At 33.6% G+C, this 27942-nt stretch overlaps 1 protein-coding gene across 4 annotated transcripts; it reads left to right on the top strand.

The window, feature by feature from the left end:
* The first annotated feature begins 66 nt into the window (after positions 1-66).
* Positions 67-27906, top strand: LOC147067335 (uncharacterized). 4 transcript variants are annotated; one of them, XM_085954356.1, is made up of 6 exons: positions 70-399; positions 2565-3595; positions 3750-3836; positions 4183-4347; positions 4928-4989; positions 25988-27906. In XM_085954356.1, the coding sequence occupies exons 4-6, from the start codon at positions 4213-4215 to the stop codon at positions 26109-26111; spliced, it is 321 nt and encodes a 106-aa protein (XP_085810482.1). In that variant the 5' UTR covers positions 70-399; positions 2565-3595; positions 3750-3836; positions 4183-4212; the 3' UTR covers positions 26112-27906. The 4 variants fall into 4 exon arrangements, 3 of the variants coding, with proteins under 3 accessions (XP_085810482.1, XP_085810483.1, XP_085810484.1); XR_015071504.1 differs by lacking the exons at positions 4183-4347; positions 4928-4989; positions 25988-27906 and having other exon boundaries at positions 67-123; positions 269-399; XM_085954357.1 differs by lacking the exons at positions 70-399; positions 2565-3595 and having other exon boundaries at positions 3620-3836.
* The last annotated feature ends 36 nt before the right edge of the window (positions 27907-27942 follow it).

Consider the following 27942-nt stretch of genomic DNA (forward strand, 5'->3'; position numbering starts at 1 on the left):
GTCGTTGGTAGCCCTGTATCATGAGCATCGTTGGTGTGAAGCTAGCGGCGCTTTTCAAATTAGCACAGCCGGTGTAAATACAAGATTTTTTTTGTCAGAATCAATACCTAGTTATATTATAATGTGGGTATATTCATTTTCTATTTATATCTGCCATGGAAAACGCATGTGTATTATTTATCAATAATTTCTTCGATATGTTCACATAATTACTTTTATCCCGACTCGTCTTTGCTAAGAGTTAAATTATATTTTCCTTTCATTTCAGTTTTCACTAACTTTTGAGAACTGTCAAAAATGTCAATGCAATAATTCGGAATTAATTTTCTTGGAACATTCTAGTATTACTATTCATTCTTGAAGTCAAGGCTAAAGGCCAAAGTCGGACGAAAAATGAAAGTAGGTATTATTAATACAATAATATTTTTTCTCGTAATCGTTGTCAAAAATAGTTGATCCGTATTTCAATATTAACTTGACTAAGACGAAAATTTTGTTCGGGAGGTTAGCTCGGGCGCAATGACAGCGTGGAGCATGTTGAATTTGAATTATTTGAGGTTACCATAGGTCGTCGGATGTGATTGATGTTCTTCAAAAAATTTATTGAATCATTTAGATTTTTAGAATACTTTTATCTTATCACTTAATCAGTTCATGAAGCCTGGCTAAGCTTCAGCTGCTATATAAATAATGGAGGAATGAGGCATATGCAAAAATGAACTGTAAAACCAAATAATAATAAACAAAGTTTGTCGTAATAATACAGCAGTAGCGAAGGATGGAGGTAGGCTGTCACACTAAACATTGTCAGTCATATTCATTTGTTCTCATTGAACCAAAAATGAAAATTGCAGATGGTTTTTAAAATTTGATTAAACCCTACTAACCAAACCGTAATAGATAAAAAATATTTTTCTATATACTTACCTATAAAATATCTAACGTTACGTATGTATGATTTAATGCCATAATTTTAGATGTTAAATAGAAGAAAATTTTTTATCTAAGCCGGCTCGCAAATCTAAATTCGCCTCATCTACAACGTGTCGATGTGACTTTGTCAAATGGAGCTCCGCACATTGGTGTAATGCGTCATTTTAGTTTGAAAAAAACAGCTATAGGCACATGCAACTATTTTCACCCAACATAACATGCGGCGCGCAGGTATAATCTTTAAATTTCGCACTTCGTCATTCATTTTTGCTTGCCTATACGCACATAAAAAAGTTGCAACTTGCGCTCAGTTTTGATTTATGATTATTATCCCAGTCGAGACGGTTTTCAACGTGCTACTGGGCTTAATATCTATTATAGTTTGCTTTAGGTAGGGTTTAATTGAATTTTAAAAACTTACCAATACTAACTATCTGTAATCTGTATTCTTAGTCCAATGAAAACAAATCAGTATGACTGATAAAATTTAGTGTGCACTTTTTATGTCGGATCTCCACAGCCTACGTCCACCCTTCGCCACTGCTATACAGAGATGGCACTATACTAGCACATTTTTTTTTAAATACAATCTTGCCTGTCTACTCTTAATGGTGGAATGATTTTATGACTTACAAAACGCTGCATGGTGTCAGTTGGCTGTACACATACCCGATCCGAGATTATTTGCCAATTCCAGAGATTCCAACTGAAAGAAATACCAACACGCTTTGCATTCACTTCAGCAACATTACCTATTGTTGTAACTTTCCTACTCTAACTCTAATATCGTCATTCTATGTTGTAAACAGCGGCAGCTTGTCTAACATCATACAAGTGCACTGCACTGCTTGCATTGCTATGAAACATCGTAAATCATATTTTTTCTTCATAGGTTTTTAATATTATCGCTCACTTATTGTAATGCAAACCATAAACCGATGTGCCCATTTTGCCTATCGGCGATAATACAGGCACTATGCACCGTATACGTCATCTTCACTGAAATCGTTTGTGCCCGGCAATATATTTAGTTTACTTAAAATGAATCCAAAGCTTAGTATTAACCGGTTAAGTGCCCAGAGCGTCTTTGGACGCCTTAATTACACCGATTCTTATGTTAATTACTATCAATTAACTAATTGCGGCATAGAAAGGATTAACTGAAGCCATTATCAAACAACTTAAACAGTGCTAATCGTTATCGCCATGCGTAAATTCCAGAATATCGTGCGCCGACCGGGTAAAATGACATCATATTGCTCTGAGTAGAGAGCAATTACAGATTTGAATTATGGCTTGTTATTATAGACGCTGCAGCTTACTATTCACGCTCAAATTATGTTTAGTATCATATTTAGCAATCTCGTATGTAAAATGGCTGTTAAACTAAAAACAATAGAATTCATTATTTTCTAAATTTATAATGGGTAAGAAATATAATACAATGTCGGTAAGATTTTTTGAAATCAGTGATGATCAAAATAATTTTGCTACCTACCGCATTTCTGGAAAATTAATATTTCATTATAATTGAATCTCCATGAATAACGATTGGTTATAAACTGCTTTATTCATTAGATTGTCTATTTTTAGAACCATATAATAAATCAATGAACACATATTTATTCTAGCGAACTGCCACGATGCTCAAATCATGCTGGAATAGCATGAGAGCCCTCCAGAGGAAGGCTGATACGGCAGAACGAGCCAGCATAATGAGAATTGGTGGTGGTCCACCCTTGGCTTCCAGATCAGCCAACAACCCCGCTGCGTTTTCATCAGTAGCGGATCATTTGCGAGTAGAGTGGTCTAATAACGCAGATTCTGATGGGGCGCATTTGCAAACACTACATTCTACACCACTCGACAGCCGTACACCATCACAAGTTCACACACATCAAACAGATACACATAGAGAATCACCACTCCAAATACATTCACTTCACACATTGAGCGAGCTTCCACATGGCTCCCAAATGGAAATAATTTTACAACCACTTGACACCTCTGACACATCTAGACCGGGTCTAGGATAATTTGGCACCGGGACAACTGGATGCCACGGAATTCGAAAATAAATAGACATTAGGTACTTATAGGTATGTTAAAAAATATATTTAGTATTATTATTTATATTTAAATGATTATAATATTATGATTTAATAGTTGGTGAGAATGTAAATATGCAGACGTAAATAATGATTTAATCGTGCATATGTTTAAGTTCCAACGAAAAAAGAGTTTTTTATTTTATATAAAGCCTTAGGCATGGTAATTCTCAATCCGCAATAAAGAATACATTATGTTAAGTGTAAAATGAATTAAAACTACTAAGTAGTAGATAGAAACTGATTAAAATACCTCGTCTATGTTCTGTATACGTGTCTACGACAGTGCGGCGTCCAATTGTCCGGAGTCCAGTCGTCCCATTCCCTCTAGACCAGCATCTCCGCAAGCATATTCCTCCATACAATGCAATACAATACAGCACACCGAGGGAGATACAACATCAATTCATATTCAAACACCTCCAACTGCTGCCCCATTGGCATCACCATCTGCTCGCCGATTGTATCCTCGATTGCGAGCGCAGCGGGGAAGTGCTCAAATTCGGCAGTCGGTTATTCGCACCCAGGCAAGGCGGGCAGGCCATGATTTGACAGTATGATCTATTTATATATTTACTTTAGTTTAATTTTGTATATTTTAGTTTATAAACAGTTTTTATTGAGCGATAAAATAATTAATGTAAATGAGTACATAATGGTGGGCAGTTGAATGCACAAAATGTAATCAGAAATATGTTATTGTTTCAGAATAACATTTCGACCCTGACAGAACAATTCGTCCGGGAACAGCACACATGAGCCCTGCAGCATTTAGACGAGCAGAACGCACTAGTGGTAATGAATCTTAATTAAAATTTCAATCCATATTAATTTATAGGCTTACTCAATCCTTTCAAACTTGACTTCAGGCATACTGTCTTCAAAAATGTCTTGTCTGCTTTGACTTTAAATCGTTAGCATTGAAAAATGAAATAATAGAAGCATGTACGTAGCATAGTAATTATATTTTAAAAATAATTATTGGCCAAGTCATCACATATTAATTATTAATATATATTATAAAAAAGTTTTCTGCTTTAAAAGCGGCGCGCCGGATGCCTCTCTTTGAATAATCAACATTATGAGAGTACATTATGTATGAATTGTTCACAAATAATGACATAATATTATTTCATATCAGAGGGACTTCTTGAGCGTGCAGCATGAGCAGATGCTGCACCTTTCCAACGAGAACCACGAACGGACGCAGCGGCATGCGGACGAGGACCGCGAACGGAAGCTGCGGCATGCGTACGAGGACCGCAAACGGACGCTGCGGCATGAGGACATGGAGCATGCGCAACGGGTAATGAAATTTTATTCAAATTTCAATCCATATTAAAATAAACATGTAGATTGCATAGCGTGCAATGTCGCGCACAAACTATTCATTACGGTTAGTTAATTATAATGATTAACCGATAACCTATGCTTTCGTTCATTTCCGTTTGACGCAATCCGTGCATACTTTCCATACATAATAATAATTGACATAATTATTACTATTAGCTAAGTACATATTTATATACATAATAATACTTTAATTTATATAGTTATTAGTAACTTAATTAAATTTCATTCTTCCCTTTTACTCAATTAGTTTACCTGTTTAATTCCTTCTACGCCTAGTGTTTATCAGATTCGATACACTAGGATAGGACTTTATCTGGAATAAAAACGGTGTCAGCTAATCAAAGAGATACGTGGAATGTTTTATTAAGCCGGTCTCGTGAGGTCGGTGTCATGCTTTAGGCCATCCCTAATTACTACCACTGGTTTCATTATTATTTTGTACTTGAACATTTACAAAGAATTCAAAACATACCTAGATCTAAAAACTGGTCCATCCATCGCTAATAAATAATACGTATATTATATTATTTCAGATGCAGATTGGCGATGCAGAACTGCAGTGTCGGTTAGCAGAGCTCGATGCAATAAATGCAAGGTGACAACTGCACTGCCGATTTATAATTATAAATTCAAATTTGGGATCACAGAGATTATCAATATAATTTTTTATCGTAAATATTTTACTAAAATTATCTCGTCATAAATTATACTAATGGTTTTATAAATGCGTTTAAAAATTAATAAATTTAAAAAATCTTAACACCACTGCACAGTTATGTACTGAAATATGACTATATTCTAAAACATTAGAGCGAGAAGTTTAAAAGAATACTATTTTATGTAATAAAAATACTTTATGCAGTCATAAAATGTTTAAAATAAATATAAAGGATAATAAAGCTTCAAAATTATATAAATAGATTATCTACAACGTTTAAGGTATGTCCAGGATCATGCTTTGAAAATAGAACAAAAGCTCCTTTTTGACCTACGCTGAGCATGTCCCCCCTTAATTTCAGCATATCGTCATTAAGATATGAAACCTCGTAACTTCAAATTTTACGTTATTGGGTTTTTTTGTATTTATTTTATAGCCAATTTGATGAGCTATTAAGGTGTCATACTCGTATGTGATATTTATTTATAGTTACTGAGATATTGACGAAAATTACAAACTCGTATATCGAACAATCTTACTTAACTGGTTAGATGCCACAACCGTATATATACGGTCTACAATTCCGTGGGTGCAGTGCCGGCAATAGCAAATGACCGTATGCGGTCCACTTTGACACCTATTTTTACTATCCAATGACAATTATTTTAATAATTCAAACATATTGTATACACAGCGACATCTCTTGGAATCATGGTGTAATATTTTCGTATTTGCGCAAACATTTTTCTGTTTTAAAATAGCTTCATCTCGTTACCGATATGTGTCGCTCAGCAGGGTTGACACACACGTGTTTACAATATCAGTCAGTTGTCTCGTGATATTTGCATTGCTAACCTAACTTTATTTTACGGGTGGAATACTGGAATATTGTGACTTTATAGTTTATTTCTTTTATGACAGTTTTATAATCATTACTTATAGACTTTTGATAAATTATTATTTCTTAATTTATTACTTATTGTATTCTTATAGTGTTCTCACTATTGTTGACTATTGTTTATATAATAAGTAAAGTTTCTGGGATATTATAAACTTATATATTTATAAACTTTTTGATCTTCTACGACCAAAATGGAAGGAGAACAAGGTACATCTGAAAATGCTCAACTGATCGACGATTTGATGGACAGGGATGGCTTCACTGTTGAGTCTGATGACAGTCATTTTGATGCTGATTTTGATGACGAGGAACAAGATGTCTTCATTACCACTGTTGATGAACCTCGAACAGTTGATGAACCTGCAACAGTTGATGAACCTGCACCAGTTTTCGAATGGGAAACGGATGATTTTGTTCCCAAAATTAACTCGTTTGATAGCTCAAGGTCAGGAGCGGATACAGAAAATGTTGGAATTAGAGAATCGGATTTTTTTTAAAGTGTTTATGACGAACACGCTCATGAGTTTCATTACCGATGAAACTAATAAGTAGTACCTATTCGTAAAGAGTCATTCTAATGAATTGACCTGGAGACAAACAATGGATAGATGTAACAGTAGGAAAATTACACGTCTTTCTTGCATTATATCTTTTAATGGCCTGTAAATCCAGGAATAAAATACAGGATCACTGGTCTACAGACATTTTATTACACTCATCCATATATTCAGACACAATGTCCCATAACAGATTTCAACTTATTCTTCGCATGCTTCACTTCTGTGACAATACGCAGCAAACAAGTGGGGACAGGATATTTAAAATTAGATTCCTTGTAGAACATTTCAAAAAAATATTCGTGCAGAGTACGTATCCTTACATGAATGTGTGTATTGATGAAAGTTTTCTGTTGAAAGGCAATTTGTCATTTCGTCAGTACATTCCATTGAAAGCCAGCCATTTTGGCATAAAATTTTTTTAATATGTGACTGTTTCGTGATATGTTCTTAATTTTATCGTGTATACCGGGAAAACAATGGAATATGTAAGACATCCACATATAGGTATTTCAGGAAGTGTGGTTATGACTCATGGAACCATATTTGGATCAGGGACATACGTTGTATGTAGACAATTGGTACACTAGTCCAACTTTATTCCAAAAACTACATGACCGGAAAACAAATGCTTGTGGTACCGTAAGAAGAAACCGAAAGGGATTTCCAAAGCACACCGAAAAATTAAAGAAGGGGGAAATGAAAGCATATCACACGGATACTATTTCGGCACAAATCTGGAAAGATAAAAGAGAGGTGTCCATGCTGACCACTGTTCATCCTGCTCTACTCACCGATACAGGCAAAACTACATACCGAAACGAACCAATAATAAAACCGGAAAGTATTCAAGATTACAATAAAAATATGGGCACAGTTGACAGATCAGACGTTTTGTGAAATATTTGGTTCAATATTATATTTGGTATTATATTTGGTATAATATGCACAGCCATACTAAAACTCCCGGCATGGTTAATATAAGTTTTTAATTTGAATTATTATTTTATTGTTTCATTATTTTTTTCCATCTCCTTTTTAAAGATTATTAAATAAATCAAATGTCCAAAATGTGTTTTCTTTTCAAAGATAATAAAATATAACTATATTTATTATAAACATTGAAACCTCGTAACTCAATAAAAATCTTACATTGGAGTAACAAAAACTCGTAACTCATTTTCTAAGTTAAATACTGCTAAATCTATAAGCCACAAACCAAACCCAAACTGTACAAAATGCCCCACTTGACTAATTAATCATCTTCCAAAACAACTTTGATCTTGTTCATAAAGAAAATTTTGAGTAAGTGTTTTTTCATCCTGAACATTTTTCGATACGAGGTTTTCATATCTTAACGACGATATGAGAATTCAATAAATAACATAATGCAGTTTCTTTTATCATTTGTCTACCATGGGACAATAAAATTGTTATTTAGCAATTATAACACAATGTTTATATTATATTATATACTTATATAAAAAAAAAACTAAAAGAATTTTATAGACCACTGTAAATATTTAATTACAAGCACAATTTTATAAAAAACATTTTTGGTGGTAAGAAGTATTTACATTGGCATAAAACATTTAAAAGATACACAATTGGCGGTAAGAAGTATTCATTTACATTGGCATACGTTTATGAAAAACACTTAATATAGTTGGCGGTAAATATTCAATTACAATGAAAATTTTATAAAAAATATTTAAAACAAAAACTAAGATACGACAGTAAATATTCAATTACAAGAACAATTTTATAAAAAATATTTAAAACAAAAACTTATAAGGAACGATACACAAGTTGGCGGTAAGTATTTAATTGCATTGGATTAATTTTATAAAAAAATACTTAAAACTAAAACTTATCTAAAGTGGCGAGTGATTAATGCTCTACGAGCAGCAATTCCCTTCCTCCATGTGGCAACCTGGGCTCCTCCGGCACAATATCTTCATCCGTTAAAAATTCTGTTATGATGTTAATTGTTGTTGACTTTTTCGTACAGATGCCTCTGGCCAAACACGCAAACTATATCTTCCAAACCCCGAAAAGCCGTTCAACAGAATTTGTCATTGTGACTTGTGCTCTGTTGTACCTTATTTCAGCACGCGAAACAGGGTTTGCAAGCAGAGTGAACAAATATGGTAAGCATGGGTAACCTGCGTCACCAAGAAGGGCACCAGATAAAAGCTCTTTTTCAAACCGTTGCTTCACCCTACTATTACCAACTATGTAGCTGTCGTGGTAGCTACCTGGCCAGCAAACAACAATGTCAAAAATCTCTAGCCTAGGACCGCCGACAATCTAAAAAAAACATGTCAGTTTAATAATTTTGATCGGGTAATCGAGACAGTATGCTTTGAATAGCCAATCACATATTGCATTTTAAAATCATTATTTGTAATGAATTTTGTATTAAGGTCTTGTCTATGTCACATTACTGTTCAACAAGATCTTCTTGGCTACGTGTTAAAACTGTGAACTAACAAGCTCTTCCTACGTTTAACCGCACTAGCGACTTCCGGTTATTGCCTAGATCTTCTTGTCGGACAGTACCTATGTAATTTTTAAACGATATACCCAGTGGCAGCTCTAGCATCTTTTAGTAAGTGGGGCAGATGGCGTGAAATATCTAATAAGTACCTAATCTAGGTACCTAATCAATATTTATCAAACCGTAGAAAACATCTTTTATAGCTATTACTTCATCTTCATATGCCTCCTGCGTTCGAAAGAATCTTATTGCTACAAGGAAAACAAAATAGTCTTTTCAAGGATACACTCGCCGTCAACCATGTTTTTTTGGTAAACCGTTCTGAGTTAAATGCTTTTTTTTGTTTTGATTAGTTCATACACTATAACTAAATCTGTTGGTGACTGGTTGGTGAGGTCCTAATCGTTTCACTTCTAGTTTGTCTTCAAATGTTAATGTACTGAACTTATATTTCAATAAATAAACCACCTCATTCATCATAATACCTAAAATTATTTTACCAACGTGAAATTAAACTATCCACAACTAGTACTTTACAATTAATATTTAAGTGGGCAATACAAGTTAATATTGATTTAATCAACTGAAATAGCACATACCCTTTGCTATTATTATTCAAGATATTATAAATTATTATAGTATGTATTAACAAATATATTTTAAAACTTAAGGAGATAGATAACATATTTGATCATACTTGATCTTACTGGAAAACTAACTAATAAAATAAACTAAACCGGTGGGTTAAGGGATATGAATTTACAGCCGACCGAAAAGATAACTTCATAATATATTATAATAATAATACGCCCACTTTTACCCACTCACACTTATGCAAGACCAGGACAGCAATTCCTGAATAAAGCATTATGAAGCACAAGTGACCAGTTGCGCAAACATTACGCAAACCTACTACACTGTAGCATACTAAAAGTCAACCGCCGCTGTCTACTGCGGGTGAGTTGAGCTAGGTACATGCGTTGCCGCTAGAGGCGCTGACGGTAAACGTCAGATCTAATGTCAACGTAATATTGTAGAAAGCTGTATGTACATCTATTGTGTTTTGTCTTTTACATAACTATTACTGTTTAAAGTGTTATTTTGTGTTTAAATCCTCATTTAAATATTTATTGTGATTTTGTACTACACAAACACACATGTTAGTTTGCAAAATACAACGGAATTTCCGTGTTGTAATATTGTTATATTTGAGACGTAACTAGCTTGTTTAAAGATTAATTGAACGTAGTTATGCAGAATGTAGCCAGTCCACAATAATGTCGAGCTGAGATAATAGCACTTTAGTAACAACATGATTATTAAAAATGTATGTAAAAATGTAAAATGTCAAATTGTAAATAGTATTTTATTTCAAGAATATTTTTTTTCGGCTTGGTTATTTTCAGCAGAATGTAGAGAAAACCTTCTCGCATCTGAACTATATCAAATCTCATTTTTTTATTTTTTGTGGACTGGCTACTTTCTGCATAACTATGTCCAATTGGCTGCGTACTTCAACAATGAATGGTTTAATAATGCAAAATTAACGGTAAGTACTGATTAAATATGAAGTCTTTACCAAAATGGATAAAAATGTTATTTAATTTCCATGAAATTGACAAGAGGTCCGTCACAACATGTTTACTTTCTATCTTACTCTAACGCATGGACATGAGGTATAAGCATGTTGAATGCTTTCTCACTCGCACTTATATGCCGTGTATCCGTTTCACTCGAAGCTCTGTACACACAATATCTCCTGTAAAACTAAAAATTTTACGTGCTTCAGTTGAAGCGGTTCGGTGACGTGTTTTGCACAGCTTCATTCAGAAATTGCCGTCCAGGTATTTGCTACGGTGTCCCCGGTCCAGCGTACATGTGGGTAAAACGTGCATCGCACGTGCAAAGCAGCCTACAGATGTACGTATTATTCAGCTTCCTTATGAATTTTCAGAATCATAACTGGCAATCGCTTATAGCATCTCATAATATAAACATTGCTTTGATTTTAAAGGGGCCACCTAATTTGGACCCCAGAAGTATCGTTGTATTGAACTATGTAGGTAGAGCCAAAACACACATAGAGCATTAGGGTTGGGCCAAGAAACAAGAATCAAGGATGGGCAAACGGTACAAAAAAATATATACTTAATTTATACAAAATCAATGTATTATGGTAGGAACGTATAACATGAATATTCATTGACTTGACATTGACATTGAATATTGACTATAGAATGATGAGGGGACCGGGGTCTGTCCCCTAGGTACCTTAAGGAAGAGCCGCCCCTGGATATACCACATTGCAATACAGTATCATGTCTGGAGTATTCTGCGGTTAGTTTGAATTAAGTAGATATCATTTTTACAGTATTTAGTAAATAGTAAGACTACCTGAACGTTAAGGGAGAAAAATCTTTTTCGGTTCCGAAACACTTCTCCTTGTTCACCACCAGGGTTCTTAATTTTGATGTGCGTGCAATCAATGCAGCCAGCAACCCCAGGAAAATTCCCCATCAACTGAAATCTCTGGCAATTTTATCAGATACATCAAATTTTATAAATTTTTTGTACTGCTGAGCCAGAGAAGCCGACACTCGCTGTATTGTCCTGAAAATTGTGGACTGGTGAACCCTCCCGATGTCCCCATATACAGACTGAAAAGAAAATTTTTATTTTGAATTAGTGATGACGGTAGATAAAAACAGGCATCGTTTACTGAAAACGTAGGTACCAAAATTGAAAGCGTCAATACCTATGTGTTTTTATCAAAAACAAAAGATCTAATAATTAATGATCCCCGTATCCGGAAATTTGTACGTAAACAGTTCACCGCAGGACACTTATTCGTGCGCCGCAATACGTGAAACATGAGTTTGTGTAACATTTAATCAAATGAGTTCTTCGTTGAACATTTCACTGATGAGTATATTTGTACGTATGGTACAACATGTGGAGATGTCTTTACTAGGTTAGGTTAGGTTAGGGTTAATCTAATTGGAACAATACTATTTGAAAACTATCGCCGAATTTTGTAAGATACGTACAAATGTATTCCACGGTGAAATGTTCAACAAAGAACTCGTCATTTGACAAAATGTTATACGAACTCATGTTTCACGTACTGCGGCGCACCAATAAGTGTCCCACGATGAACTGCATACGTACAACTTACATGTAACCAATGATCCCAATCAACCCTTTACATAAAATCGTATTATATCATTTTAACTCTATTATCATGTTTATGATACTTCCCTCAAACTTAACTCTTTCATAAATAAATTATATAGCTAGGTACCAAGGTATGTAATATTATTTCCCAATGTGGCTTACCTGAATCCTTCTAGTGGTGTAATATCTCAAGGTGAGAAGAAGTTGAACCTCTGGCGCAATGGGTAAGCCCGTTAGTGTGACTTTATGCAAGTCACTTTTCACCATCGGGTATATCGCGTTTCTCACAACGTCCTTTGTGAAACGGAACTTTTGCCTAAATTCGATTGCCCCGTATCTGGAGTATGGATCCTCCATGTCCCGTATGTATCTTTTTGGCAGTTGCGATCGTCTATTTCTTTCCTCTACAAATGTCTGCTGCATAGCTGTTAATATACGTGTTTGCTGTACGGAATCCATTATTAAAGTGACAGATGAAGCAGCCATTTTGAATGACGTGTGATGTTAGATTGCTTACGTCACAAACAGTGCTATACGCTATATGGTGGAAAATCGGTTAAATAGCTTATAAAGAATCGGGGAATCTCATACATACGGCTCATAGAAAATTATTAATTCATGGATTCTAGGGATAAGCTGATAAATCTTAATACTATTTCACAAAGTGCAGTTTCATAATAATCATTATTCATATAGTTTACAAATTGCTAAAGATAATGTACTTATATAGAATAAGATGGCTTACGTTAAAAGTAAGAGGTATTTATCTACTACTGTACGACAACATTATTTAGGCGACAACAGGAAGTCGCTCGTGTCACTTATAGAATATTTCTCAGTGTTGTAATTTTTTGAGAAAACAAATCCCGCGAAATTAGGTTTTTAATTTATAACAATTCTATTCTCAGTAAGTAATTAATTTATAAATCTAATTATTGTTTGATAAGTATCAATAGAAAAATAATTTACCTCATTACTATTATATTAGGTTAATTAATACAGCGTAATTATTGAATTTGTAAGGAAATCTATCATTGAATCCACATTAACTGATAATATTGCTGCAGGTATTTATGAATTAAATAATTAGGATAACACAAATTATGACTAAATAAGTAGAAGTGAAAGATATAACATATTCAATATTATATTGATGACCTAATCACATTTTTTTATAATTTACAAATGACGTCTTTTATATCGTATTTTTAGTAAAATTGTTGAAGAAACACATACCTACTGTGAAAATAATTTTCTATAAATTAAATTATATCCACCTAACATTATAAACTTTAAAACAATATGTACCTACTTATCGGTTTAAAAATACAAGAGTACAACTAATTAACTAACCGTAAATACAAATAAGATTAAAATAATTGATAACATCATATGTAAGGTCGTCAACACAACTTTTAAAAGTACATTTCCAAGGACACGACATTAAAAATTGATCAAACCAATCATCATGTGAGGTATTCTACACCAGACATATTGGCTTCATCATCACTCGATACTAATTTATTCACTTTCACTACTGCTATCAAAATTGACACTAAAAACTAAACTTTGGTCACTCATAATCTCACAACATCTATCTTTTATCATATAATCCTCTTCCAAATGTATTGTGTGTTCACATTGTTTTTTCCAATCGACCGGTGTTATCGTTCCAAAAGCATCTTCTGTTAGCCTATGTATGTCAGCTGCTCGGCAATCAACATTATAACTTGCAATTTTTCTTTTCACAAGTGACCACATAAATTCTATTGGGTTAAGATCACAGTGGTATGGTGGTAGACGAACTACTCTTGAGCCTTTTTCTTTGATCAGCTCGTCGAATAAATACTTTGGTGGTGGTTTATTTCTATCAATTATTTCTTTTAATTTAGTTTTAACCATATTTTCTTCGAATATAATATTATTTTCTTTCAGCCATTCTTTCATAACGCTTTTTTTATTGGCCATAGTTGGCGGTTTATTTATTTTAACGCTATGGTAAGGGGCATTATCGATAACTATTATAGAATTTGTGGGAATGTTTGGAACAAGGCGTGTTTCCACCCATTGTTTAAAATTAGTTGTATTCATATCGTCATGGTAGTCTCCAGATTTTGATTTAGATTTAAATACTACCAATCCATTATTAATAAACCCATTTTCACTCCCAGCATGTATTATGCATAATCGAGGACCAGCGGATTCCGGTTTCAAAACTCCTCTAATATCATCACTATGCCAACATTTATTCATAACATAGGATGCGTGCACGTATGTTTCATCTACATAGAACACAGGACGATTTTCACCAAGTCGATTATTTCGCATAGTGTTGAGATATCTACCTCTCCACGCAACTATGTCGTGTCTCTCTATGATAACATTTCTTTTAAAAAGGCTTTTTTTAAATTTAAACCCTAGCTTATGTAACCATCGCCGTAAAAATTCTTTGCTTCCTTGAAAGTCCATGCACTCTCTTAAAGAAACTAGTAAGGTTCGTAGCGTCGGAACTTGTTTGCGGATAGTATAAAACTCCTGCACTTTTTGACGTATGGTACATAAGTCCATACTGTTCAATGCAATCTTATTTTTTCCACGGTGTTTTTTTCCAGGCGTTACGATTTTTGAAGAGGAGGCACTCGCTGTAGCCATTTCTTTCTTAATTCTCGAAACTGTCCTTGGGGATATTCCTGTAAATTAATGATACACTTCCTGTAAGTATCTTTATAATTTTAAGCATTTTTGTAAATTTTACATCTCGGTAATAATTGATTTAATTACAATAATGTTGATTCTTGAAAATATTCTTCTTGCCAATTTATTATTACACTGCCAGTGTACTTAAATGACCATTTATACTTTATTATTATACGTCTAAAAATATGAATAAAACATACTCGTATTACGATACACACAACTATATAATAAACAAACATAATTTCCAGTATTTGGGGAAATATTTCTAGTATTACAACACTGAATTTTGACATACCAGACATGGCCGCCACCCGTGATATGGGTTTGTTTAAGTATTGTATAGGCTCGCCTTTTAAATGCGACTCTTTTTCTTCTTCACAGTACATCAAAAGTTTACTAATAATATTTCGAACATCACTTCGTATAGTTTTGGACATCTTTTGAATATAATAAGCTTCAAATTACGTAATAGATAGATGCGTCCAATGCAAATGTCAAAAATGTAATGAATAATTTAGGGGCGTTCCTAATTTGAAACCGGAAGTTCGATTGTAGTTCACAGTTTTGCCACGTAGCCAAGATCAAGTTGCCGGACAATATAAGCCCACGGTGGCCGCGCGGCATAAGCGTTGGACTATAAAGCCGTGGGTCCCAGGTTCGAATCCTGGGTCTGGCAAGTACACATATTGTTTTTCAATTTGTGTGTGTCAGGGGGTATGGACCTAATAGGTTGAACAAGTGGCTGACATCCATTTCTCGTAAAAAAACAAAAATCTGTCAATACAAACCTCCACTCCGTGGAGGCCCATATGATCCTATCAGGTTCGGACATGGTCAAAAAAAAAAAAAAAAATAAGAGATTACCGATTATAGATAAACACGCGCGTCAATATCATTTTACTCCCTACTTCAATTATAGTTTGTCAATTTATGGCTACGGCCGTATGTTGTAGCTTAACCACTGGGGAATGACAAAAGAAATGGCGTATTTCAAAAAAACACTACCTTATTCTTAGGTCAATAATTATTATAAAGCAATCATTATTCATAAGATGTTTATCACACTTGAATGGTCAAAGACATAGCTTATAATATTTATCTTTAGAATCATCTTCAAATGTGTTAATCTTGCCGATTTTTTGAATAATAAAATGCCTAATTCTTGTCAAATTTGGGATCACAGAGATTATCAATATAATTTTTTATCGTGAATATTTTACAAAAATTATCTCGTAATAAATTATACAAATGGTTTCATAAATGCGTTTAAAAATTAATAAACGTAAAAAATCTTAACACCACTGCACAGTTATGTACCGAAATATGACTATATTCTAAAACATTAGAGCGAGAGGTTTAAAAGAATACTATTTTATGTAACAAAAATACTTTATGCAGTCATCAAATGTTTAAAATAACTATAAAGGATAATAAGGCTTCAAAATTATATAAATAGATTATCTACAACGTTTAAGGAGTGTCCAGGATCATGGTTTGAAAATACAATAAAAACTCAATTTTGACCTTCGACGAGCATGTCCCCCCTTAAGTAACTCGCAACATGTTTTATTAAAAATATAAAATATACAGGGAATTTCCCAAATGTCAATAACGTTTTGTCAAATCAAAAACAACGCCGAATTGATTTCATTTTTCAATAAGGTAAGTTTCCAGCGCACACTCAAAAATTACATTCCAAAAAATCACCGGCCGCCACTGGTTGTAAACCTAGTAAATTCGAAATAACATTAAAGGCTCTGGCACACAGAACGATCGTTGTGGCGGTCAGAGATATGAGAAAGTCACACAATCGTGATACTTTTGTGAGCGATCCAATATCGTGGTAGTTTCCTAGTGGGCACATGTGTATTATTTTCTGCCATTGCACAGGTCGCGTGGTCGATTTTGTACAACCGTATCGCTGCGATTGATCGCCCTGTGTGTAGCGGGGATGAAGCAATCGTGTGTATGCTCTGTGTGCCAGAGCCTTTAAACTGTCTGATTTTCTCTTTAAATAGATTTTCGAAATTCTTAACCAAAATAAAAGATAAACTATATTATAAAATGGCAAAAATAAATTCCTGGTAAATACAAACTTAAATAAATATAAAGCTGCATTTTTTTTCATTGTATGTACATGAAATATGAGGTTTTTGTAAATTTTATTCGACGTGATATGGGTGTAAGTGTACATCCTGAGTGGCAGCGTTCGGCGCAGCGTTGAGCGTTGTGCGCAACGTATTGGTCGCTAGCATCTTGTCACTTCAATATTTTGTGTATCGATAATCTTTGTCATTGCTTAAATATTAAAACATGTGAACTGTGAGCAGGCACTATTTTATTTAGGACTATACTGAGGTTTGGAAGTGTTATAATTATTTCATCATTAGGAGCAACTTATGAATGTCTGTAAAATATGCCGTGTATGATCTTCAATCACTATATTCTTGACACCGGTACTAGAGTTGTCAAAATGCTTGGTTTTATTATGAGATTTTCAAGATCATTCGAAAACGTCAGGAGTATTACTTACATTGTATGTATCATTAATTGTTTTAAGTATTCTCGGATATACCAGTATCTATTATTTGGAGTTCTCATAGATAATAATGGAGACGATTCGAGTCCATAATAAATTTCTTCAATTTTTGTATTTCTCTGCCAAAGCGAACTAGTTCGCGGATATAGCCGGGCGTACAATGCCGGCCATACAAAAAACGCGAACTTATTCACCTGTCTTTGAAGACAGAATGCCAGTCTCAGGCGGTTGTTCTGAATAATTTTAGTTCGGAAGAATACTGGAATAATGAGATATATAGTTTATTATGATTGGTAAGTGTTAATGATAAACTTTCAATATATTTCAAAAAAAAAAAAAAAAAGGTTTATTTTTGCTAAAAAATTCACGGCCTCTCACTTACCGCCTTATAAAACCTTCCGGCACAGATCAGGTAGGTAATCATAATGATAATCAAAAGAAATTTCTAACACATTTATTCTGGGCTTGGTATCAATGCAAACCTTATCCACTCAAAAAGTGATTATTTCTTTAAAGTTAAAGCATTTCTATTTACTTCTCCATTTACAATCTGTCATATTATATATATACTAGTAGTAATATTAGTAAGTATTAATTTTCTCGTTCCCATCAATATCACTCGCAACTCTGCACTTTTCATGGTATCCCATTGCAAGACAAATGTGACTTTTCATGATGCTGCGTATAAAGCGATTAACCTATCTGATCAATTCAATAAGTAATCTCATATAATATTGCCACTAATATACCTAATTGTTATGCTTACCCAAAATATAATCAAAATAAATTATTGGATTTTAGAATTCCTAGCTGGCGTACCCATAACCGACTTGTACCAAATTTTGAAACTAAGCAGGGGGTAACACTAATTGCAGGGTTGTACTTTTGGATTGTAGCATACTTTTATATTAGATTGGATGATATTCTTGTTGGATTATGGCCACACTGTGATTTGAAGAAGACTTTGTTCCATTCCCCGTATAATACTGTTAGATATAAAACATAATATAGTATTTTAATGATTATCTAGAAGTGGGTATCGGACGAAATCTCGAAAGCCAAAATCCCGAAGACCGAAAGTCTGAAAGCCTAAATTCCGAATGCCGAAATCCCGACTGCCGAAATCACGAAAAATATAAACAATAATAATTCTCAACATACCTACCCAAATGCAAAAAATACTACTTAAAAAGAAAACGGTAGGTATATAAAAATATATTTTGACAATTAATGTCTTGAGTTTACCGTAAAGTTATTAAAAATGACATTGGACAATAAATTAACCTCTGAGGTACAGATATCGTAGCGATACCATTATTTACCTATTCTGCTTAATTTATTAGTTTTAATGTGTTTAAAAAGATAATCAGTGGGAAAATCATATTTAAAAATTACTTGTAAACAAAATCTGCATTATAACCAAACGTTGGTAGATGGATATCCAAAACAATTAATAGAATTTCAATATAATCGATACTCCTTAATCCAGGAGTAATCTTATTTTTATCATGAGCACATTTTATAGCCAAAGATAGAATGGTGGTTTCCCAGTGAAACTCACATAGGTACCTTATTAATACGGATAATATTACGACTATAATAAAATTATTAGTCCTAATCCATTGTAGCCGGTTTTCGGTTTGGTTCTCCAATTATTAGAGTTGCCACTTCATAACTTTTCACTTGGATCAATAATTATAGAATTATGTGAGCAAAATAATATTAGATTCGTTTTTCTTCCAACAAATTCATTAGACATCACCCAACCACTTGACATCAATGTTCCCTGTAAGAAAATGTGTCCACACACATGTTTTCATCCCCCGCACAGTCCTCACACAAAAATATCGATATGGGATGAATTACAAGACTATTTTTGCGGGAATAATAAAATTGTGTACTTGTGATAGCAACAGTATTTTTTCAGCCGTAAAAAACTTTTATAGTGACAATAAAATGAATTTACATCAGACAGAGCTTCAGTAATGCTTGGAGAAGCTTGGAGAAGCAGGTCATCTGTTAAGAAAGGTTGATTTGAAGAATAATTAAAGTATGGATTAATAAAGTTATGGAGAGTGATGTTGTTTCATTTCGACCAATTTATGAAATTCGGAGGCTATCGAGGCATTTACGGCCCGTCACTGACGGGTGACACCAACCCTAGTTACGCCACTGCTTAGATGCATTGATGATCCGCACACACAATAGAAAAATTAGAGGGAACGTTGCTTGACATTTGTTTTTTTGAACCTATGAAGAAGCAGCGGAGGAAGTGCTGGACTGCAAAATAAAAATTCAATGAACAAGGCTATTAAAACAGTTAACAGATGTTGCCAAGAAGAGAGAAAATATTCTGAGAGCTTTTGCCAACTTATTAAGAACTCACTCCATATGGAGTCAATACAGTCCTGCTTGATTACCTAAAAGGGGGCCCTGGATTATATCCTCTTTAGCCATATGGTAAATACAGCCTTGGGGACATCTGTAGAAGAGACAGCTACATAATATATAGTTTGCTTTGCTTTCCTGTCGTTGGTAAAGGAAATATTGAAGTTTTCTATAAGATTATACATACATCAATGGGCTCGGGTCAATACAGTCATGAGTAAAACATCAGAATACTTCTTATTATCAATTTTCAATAATTTATTTACATTTTAGTTACATTGAACATGAGGATTCTTTGTCAATAATAAAATTAAGAGTACAGAACACAGTATCATTTTACAGGTAACACATAATAATGAATGCCTAAATAAATGCATCTTCCCTATCACTTACAATCTCTTCATGGAATGCTGGATTGTATATCCAAATATTTTTATAACTATCACTCATAAATAATTCTTACTGTTGTATTATGGTACACTTCACATAACTTTTTGGTATATTTTAATAATTATAAACACAAATTATGTCCGATTGCAAATGTTTTTAGATCCATATAATATTAAAAAAACAAAATTGTTTGGAGATAAATGCGATAAACTGTCAATGAGTGTTGGAAATACAGCAATAATTAGTTATGTTGTTGGGATTATTTACATTATTAAGATTAAAAAATATACATCTTTATAAAATTCCATAATATGTTATTCTGATGAAACGATCACCTCATTTGTTTCATGGAAAACTGTCACTATTTTTTATACATATTATTATTTAAATCAGGTTGAGCTAACAGCCAGTTGCTATTTCACTAACCAACACATTTTCATAATTCACTACATATTGTGATTAGTATTACTTCTCTCAGTGAATCAGAGACATGTTTGAGGTTTTTTAAGAATAAAATATCATTCAATGGTAAAATGTATAGAGAGGTAGGTAAACAAAATTGAGTATCCTAAAAATGTACTGAAATAAACGCTAAAAAAAATATTTGATAGGGATATCCTATTCAGTTTGTTATATCAGATATAAATTAACTTTGTTATGATGTTTTAAGCTTGCCTAAAACATTACTTGTCGGTTTACAGGAAGCCAGCGGCACACAAATTTTGAAAATAGCCGATATACTGGATTATTTATTTGTTTAGGTTAGGTTTTCATTCTTGAAGGAACATTATTTCTTGCAATGCTCCACGAACAATGCGTAATTTTTTCATCTTGGTGTTATAGAGATGATGAATTTACACATAACCGGTAATCAGTAGGTAGCGTTCCACCTTTCCGACAAAATTTTTATAATACTATTAATAGACAAGTTATTTTGTTTAGATAACAGATGGCAGTGGTGGAAAAATATTAAAGAATATAAAATGAACAATGTTTTTAAATAAATTATATTCATTTAATTTATCAGTGAAGGCAGGCAGCCAACAAGAACAGGGAATGAAACTATTTTTGACATCGTGTTCTTGTAGATATTCTATTGTTACAAAAATATGAGGCGATTTTCCGATCCCACATAACAAATATTTTACAGAATATATAATTAAATTATAGTCTATAAGAAATACTTTATATTATTATGACTTATGTACAAAACTTATAATAATTAATACAATAATACAAATTGTTGGTTGATATTTTGTAGTATTCAGTAAATAGTTTCTTTAAATTATAAATAATTGATTATTAATCTTCCAAACATTTACGGTACTACTTATACAATTTAGTGGAAACCAGAATATTGTTAATTTTAATTTGTGCACCATGGTTGGTTTGATTTGTTTAATTCGGGTAGGAGCATTTAAGATAATATATAATAAAATTCTCAATTTAACTTTAAAGTTTATAAAAGAACATATTTTCAAAATGGATGTTTTTAAATTGGCATTTTGATAACAACAACCGCTCCATAAAACATTTTTTTAGCAATTTAATAAACGGACAGGAGCAAAGCGAATACATTATGGCAAGATGATATAAAATCAAATAAAATTAATATGTATTAGACTTATGATTCACGTTAATTACGTTTGTATGCAATCATGCAGCGCTCGAAATGGAAAAGATTACGAACCGGAGCGCTCGACAATTTTCTGAAGATATTTAGAAAGTTATCTAAATTTATGTGTATTTTATAAAAATAAGTGTATTAAAAGGCTTATCTAGTTCAGACGATCAACATATTTTTTCCACGAGACAGAGCGATAATTTTACCGATTTCACGAAACGGAACGGCGCTCCGGTGCGGTCCTTGTCCATTTCGAGCCCTGCAATCATGTATGAGTTACATTAGATAAATTAACCTCTTAATTAATAAAAACAAAACATTTTATCCGCTTGCCAACAATGACAAACAACACAATAGTTCAATTAATCAGCATCTCTAGTTGTCCATCACAATAACAGTTTCCTATATCTAAATACATAATATGCAAAACACATGGAACTATTGACCGCATTGAATCTGATTTTTCATTCCAGGAAACTAAGTTTAGGTTCCATAAAATTTTTCTCTGAGTATTAATGTTTCTTTGGTTTCTTTGCTGTGCTTATATCAGTTTCATTCTGGCAAGACTTACTCAAATCATCATTCTTTAGTCCAATTATTATTAACTTGGTTTTGAGCACCTAATTCAACAACTGGTCAAAGCGGATGCTCTATAAGCACTATGCTCATTCACTTTACCTGGCAGTCTCTTTTTAAATGAACTCCTTGAGAAGAACCGATAAAACCAAATACCTATCAATAATATAAAACTTAATCATTTGATATAATGAAATAATTAAATTAACTAAAACAATAATAAACTGTTACATATTATTATACATATCCAAAATTTACATGCTGCCTTACATAATACATAAAAATAAGTTGTGATATTAGTTTCAGACGAAAGTTTTAAATAGGAATGATAACATCAGATAATAATCTTCACCATCAGTTTTCATTTAAACTAAAACAATCTTACCAACTACCCTAGAGTAGTGTACAAACTTTCAATGAACAGTTTATTACATATTATTATAGCTGTTATAAAAATGATATATCTTTAAGGTGACGCATCAGTGAAACGCCAAATAATTTTCAACTGTAGGCGCGACGAAATTTTGGACTCGCTCGCATTCAGTGAGAGAATGTCGAGCCAGAAACACGTCACTTTGCTGCGTGATGGCGACGGGTCAATTAATTCTAAAATCGTGTAAAGATGACTAAAAACGTTACCCATTTACTTTAAAAAGAAAACATGTCAATGAATATATTATTATTGTTACTAATAGAACAATAAACAGAACATAAAATGGACGTATGTTGGATTTATATGACAAATAATATTTCGTTTAACAGGCGTCATTTGCACCCGCGACCCGCAATCCGCGCATCGCCTAGCAACGATCTTTTTAGACCGTGCCTCAACTAATACATGGCAATTCCAATATGTAATCATACTGTAGGTGTTTCCAAATATTCCTTCCCCATATATTGTCGAACTAGTCCTCCCTATAATTTTCCATAACAGTTTTTTAATTGGCATTTTCCAAACTCTACATTGCTGCACCTTGATATTTTTCAGTATTTAGACATAACTTTACACAAATAAATATCAAACATGCTTTACAAATTAATCACTTTGTGTTTTATAGATAATTTTTTTAAACTATTTTTTCTACAGTAGAACCTCGATTATCCAGACTAAGTAATTGGGGATGAAGGTAGTCCGGATAACGATAAATCCGGATAAGCAAATATTTAAAATTCTCATTCTTTTTCTTATAATTATACGAAACTGATGATCAAAAAGTTATCTGGATAATCGGAAATCCGAATAATTGAGGTCCAGATAACCGAGGCTCTACTTTATATATATTTTACTTTTATAAAATGTGCAGATGTATCTTAATGCCTCATCTCAGTCTGAGTGGACTATAATATGTACTGCGAAACAGCACGTCAGATAAAATAAATAAATATGTATCGTTTTTACGTTATGTAAGTGTTCAACAAACGCACATGTTATAAAAGTTTATCTTTGAATTAAAAAAATATTATTCTTTTTAAAATGTAAATTATCATGCATCTTTTGTATTCTGTCACTAGATGCCTCTGAATAATTTGAATATAATTTGATATACCAGACAAGACAATAAAATTATTTAACCTTTCTATCGTAGGTACTGGCAACGATCCAGTTCGTAAAATAAATCATGTTTTTCGTACGGATCAGAAACTGCTATTTTTAAATATTAATAATAACATTGTATTGCTGAAGTATGTATTTATATAGGAATGTTTCTTTTTACATTATTATAATATGAGTATACACAATATTCCGATAATTTCTTCAGGATCAACCACAGAGCATTTTTAATAATAATAGAGTACAAAATTATAAATACAACCTTATACTTAAACCTATCTTAACTTTACGCTTTAAAAATTTAAAAGCATTTTGAATGACAGTTAATTGAATTGCTATTATTGATAAAAACTGCATGAGCATCTACTTTAGAACGAGCGTGTTTTCCCCAATACTGTTGCATTTTATTACCTACAACAAGTTATGTTCATATTCACAATGTTAATAACATATAATATTATACTTCTATTCTATACTTACAATATATTTTAAATTATAAATATTCGTTTCTTTTCTCTTATCTTTTAGAATAATGACTAGAAATATTTTGTATTAACACATGGGGATAATAATATTATAATATCTACATATTAATGTTAGGTGGGTAAATAGCGATGTTGAAATATAGAGAAAATAGTTAATTTTATTTGAGTTATTGAGGTTTGACATAGTGTAAGTCTATATACAAATTATATAACACAGGACTTACTTATGTGAATGTCACCATAATGCAGACTGCGTTGATTTGCAGAAATACTGATGATATTTAACAGTATGCGATTAAAATTTGAATATATATGGAACATGGCTATTGATATAATACAGTGGAACTCCGATCTACCGGTCTCGCATAAATCGTTTTCCTGCATGGATCGTTCATTTTTGAAAGTCCCGCCAAACACCTAATAGAACAATGTTAAATAATCTCGTATTAACCGTTCCCTGATTTATCGTTTTCCTCAATCTATCGTCTAAATATTATGGTCCCGTCACAAATATTATCCCGATTGACCATTCTTGTTGAATATTTTTCATTTCGCTTATATAGAATTTGTTTATGATATTTTTTATGATCCTTTGTTTGGAAACATTATGGCCCCGTCACAAATATTATCCCGATTGACCGTTTTTTTTAGAATATTTTTCATTTCGCTTTCATAGAATTGTTTATGATACTTTTTATTATGCTTTGTTTGCACAGATCGATCGACGCTTAATCTCGTCTGACCGTTTAGTCGCGTTGTTTGTTTCCACTTTGCACAGGCCGAATTTTTATAAGTCGCAACTAAAATGGCCCCCATGAAGAAAACTAGAACTCTAGCTGAGAAACTTAAAATAATTCAATACGTCGAAAAAAAAAATTTATATACTTATCCCGCATTTATCGTTCTTTTGTTAGGGTCCCTTGAAAATTGTAGAATCGAGGTTTCACTGTATACAACGTTCCATGTTGCAGCGTATCTATATTTGTGGCTGAACCATTGATAAGCAAACCAGGATTTGAGGGTTGCACCGGTATTTGGTGTTAATTAGGGTAGGGTGGTACAAGAGCGCGTAGTGTGCAAGAGTACGCATTCGATTTAAACTTGCCACATTTGACGTTAGCTGATAAATTCAGTCGCTAGATACTAGAGTCAAGTGTTGACAGTCGCCGTCGCGAGCTGTGTGTATCTAGGCGATTATTACGATTCCAGGTAACAAAATCGTTTTTTTGCTTATTGGTTAAAATATCTGTTCATTAGTTATTCATTATAATATCTGTTCATCAGTTATATACTGTTCTGGAAACTCTCTCACATGGAGGTCCAATGCAATAGAGTGTTCTTGTATTATAATTTCTATTTCAAATTTACTTAATTAGCTGTCACACGACAAAAGTTTGATAGTGTTCCCTAGATGGCGGTAGTAGTATGTTTTTGACGATATATTCGCCTGCTGTGCATGAGTGCGCTAGGATGAAATGTGCAAGAGTAGGCCCGCACTCTTGCACGATACGTTAATTGCTACTGTTATTATTGTTTACTATTTTGATTTCAGAATGTCCGAGAAGAGAGGAAGAATGTTGATCCTAATATCATGGAGGAAGCCAGAAGACTCCTACAAGAAGGAAAGAGTCAGAGATACGTCGCGAAGTTATTGGGGATGGCAGAGTCAACCCTAAGAAAGAGACTTCACCAAAAAAACATACCACAATCCCTGGGTGGGTTCAAATGCACTTTTAGCGTTGACATGGAAAAGGAGCTATTCGATGACGTCCAACTTCTAGACGGAATGTTTTTTGGAATAACAGCTAAGAACTTGAGATCTTTAGCCTATGAATTTCCAGAAAAAATAAATATTTTTCACCAATTTCGTAAGGACACTAAACTGGCTAGAAAAGACTGGCTTAGGGGATATCTGAAAAGGCATCCTACCTTATCACTAAGGCAACCCACATCAACCAGCTTAGCCAGAGCCATGGGTTTCAATAAACCTCGATTCTACAGAAACGTGGCAGAATTACTTGACAAATACAAGTTTCCTCCGCATAACATCTACAATATGGATGAGTCAGGATTTTCTAGTTTAAATTCTTTTCTTGTTGACTAAAGGCAAGCGGTGCGTAAACAAAATTTCGAGCCCTGAAAGAGGACAGAATGTGACTTTGTATGTGCAATGAGTGCTGGTGGACGTTTTGTTCCACCCGCTTTCATATTCAAGCGCAAACGAATGAATCCCGATCTTCTAGTAGGAGCACCACCACGTCAATTGGTATGATTTCGGATAGCAGCTTTATAACTACCCAACTGTTTATATACCTGGCTTTCGCATTTCAAGGACCATGAGAAGCCAACTAAAGAACATCCAGTCCTACTGATTCTAGACAACCATTCTACCCATTGCGCTTTGACCGCTGTTAGCTTTTGTCGTGAAAACAACATATTACTCCTATCGATCCCCCCACACAGCAGCCACAAACTCCAACCGCTGGACAGATGCTTTTTCGCCCCACTAAAAAAAATTTATGCCGTTGAATGTGAAAATTGGTTGAGAAATCATCCAGGGAGAGTGATCACAGCTCATCAAATTGCAACAATATTTACACCTGCATATACCAGAGCAGCTATGATGACTAATGCTGCCGAAGGGTTCAGGGTGACAGGAATCTGTCCATTTAACAATAACCTTTTCTCGGATGATCAATTTCTGGCTAGCTGTATGACAGAGAGGCCTCTAGTACCAGAAAACAATTTGGTACAGCCTATTCAACACACTACTCCACCCATTTTTACTGCCACTGTATTACTGGACTCACTTCAAGAGACTGCAGTGATGAAGAGATCACTTCTTCCAATAGAAACTGAACTTTTGGAGCAGGCGAGAAGAATGGTGTCTACAGCTTTGACTGAGTCATCAGCCCAACCGGCCATACCGTCAACTTCTTACGTTACTCTCGTAAACCTTTCTCCTTTACCAAAGTCATCTGTTCCGAGAGTTACATCGAAATCGGAGATTCTAAGCAGTTCTCCATACAAACATAAATTAGAAGATGAAGCAATTAGAAATACTAAGCCGAAGAAGAAGCCTGCGCATTTAAATAAAATGGTAAAAAAAACCACAGCTTGCTCCAAATAAGAAGATCTGGATATGCCCAGCTTGCGGAGAAATATTTAAGGAGCCAATGGTGGAAAACTGGATTCAGTGCAAAATATGCCAAGAATGGTGGCACGAGAGATGCACTGGTTATTTGGGATCTGGGGATTTTATTTGTGATCTTTGCCACTGATTATCCCATCATATACTGTGTGTGCACTGGTGTACACCCTCCTGCGCACTCTTGGGCTGCAGGGTGCACACGAGTGCGCACATTGAGTTTTTTTATTATGTGTTGTAATAGTTGAGAGTTAGACGTTTCATATTTTTTCTTGTAGCAGCTAGATAACCAAGAGTTGAAATAAACTTATTTTTGTTGTCCTAAAATGTATAGTTTTATTTGCACCCTTACCCTACAA

The sequence above is a fragment of the Rhyacophila brunnea genome, unplaced genomic scaffold (genome assembly GCF_057557595.1).
Source record: "Rhyacophila brunnea isolate RB1 unplaced genomic scaffold, BYU_Rbru_1.0 scaffold_4, whole genome shotgun sequence".
NCBI lineage: Eukaryota > Metazoa > Arthropoda > Insecta > Trichoptera > Rhyacophilidae > Rhyacophila > Rhyacophila brunnea.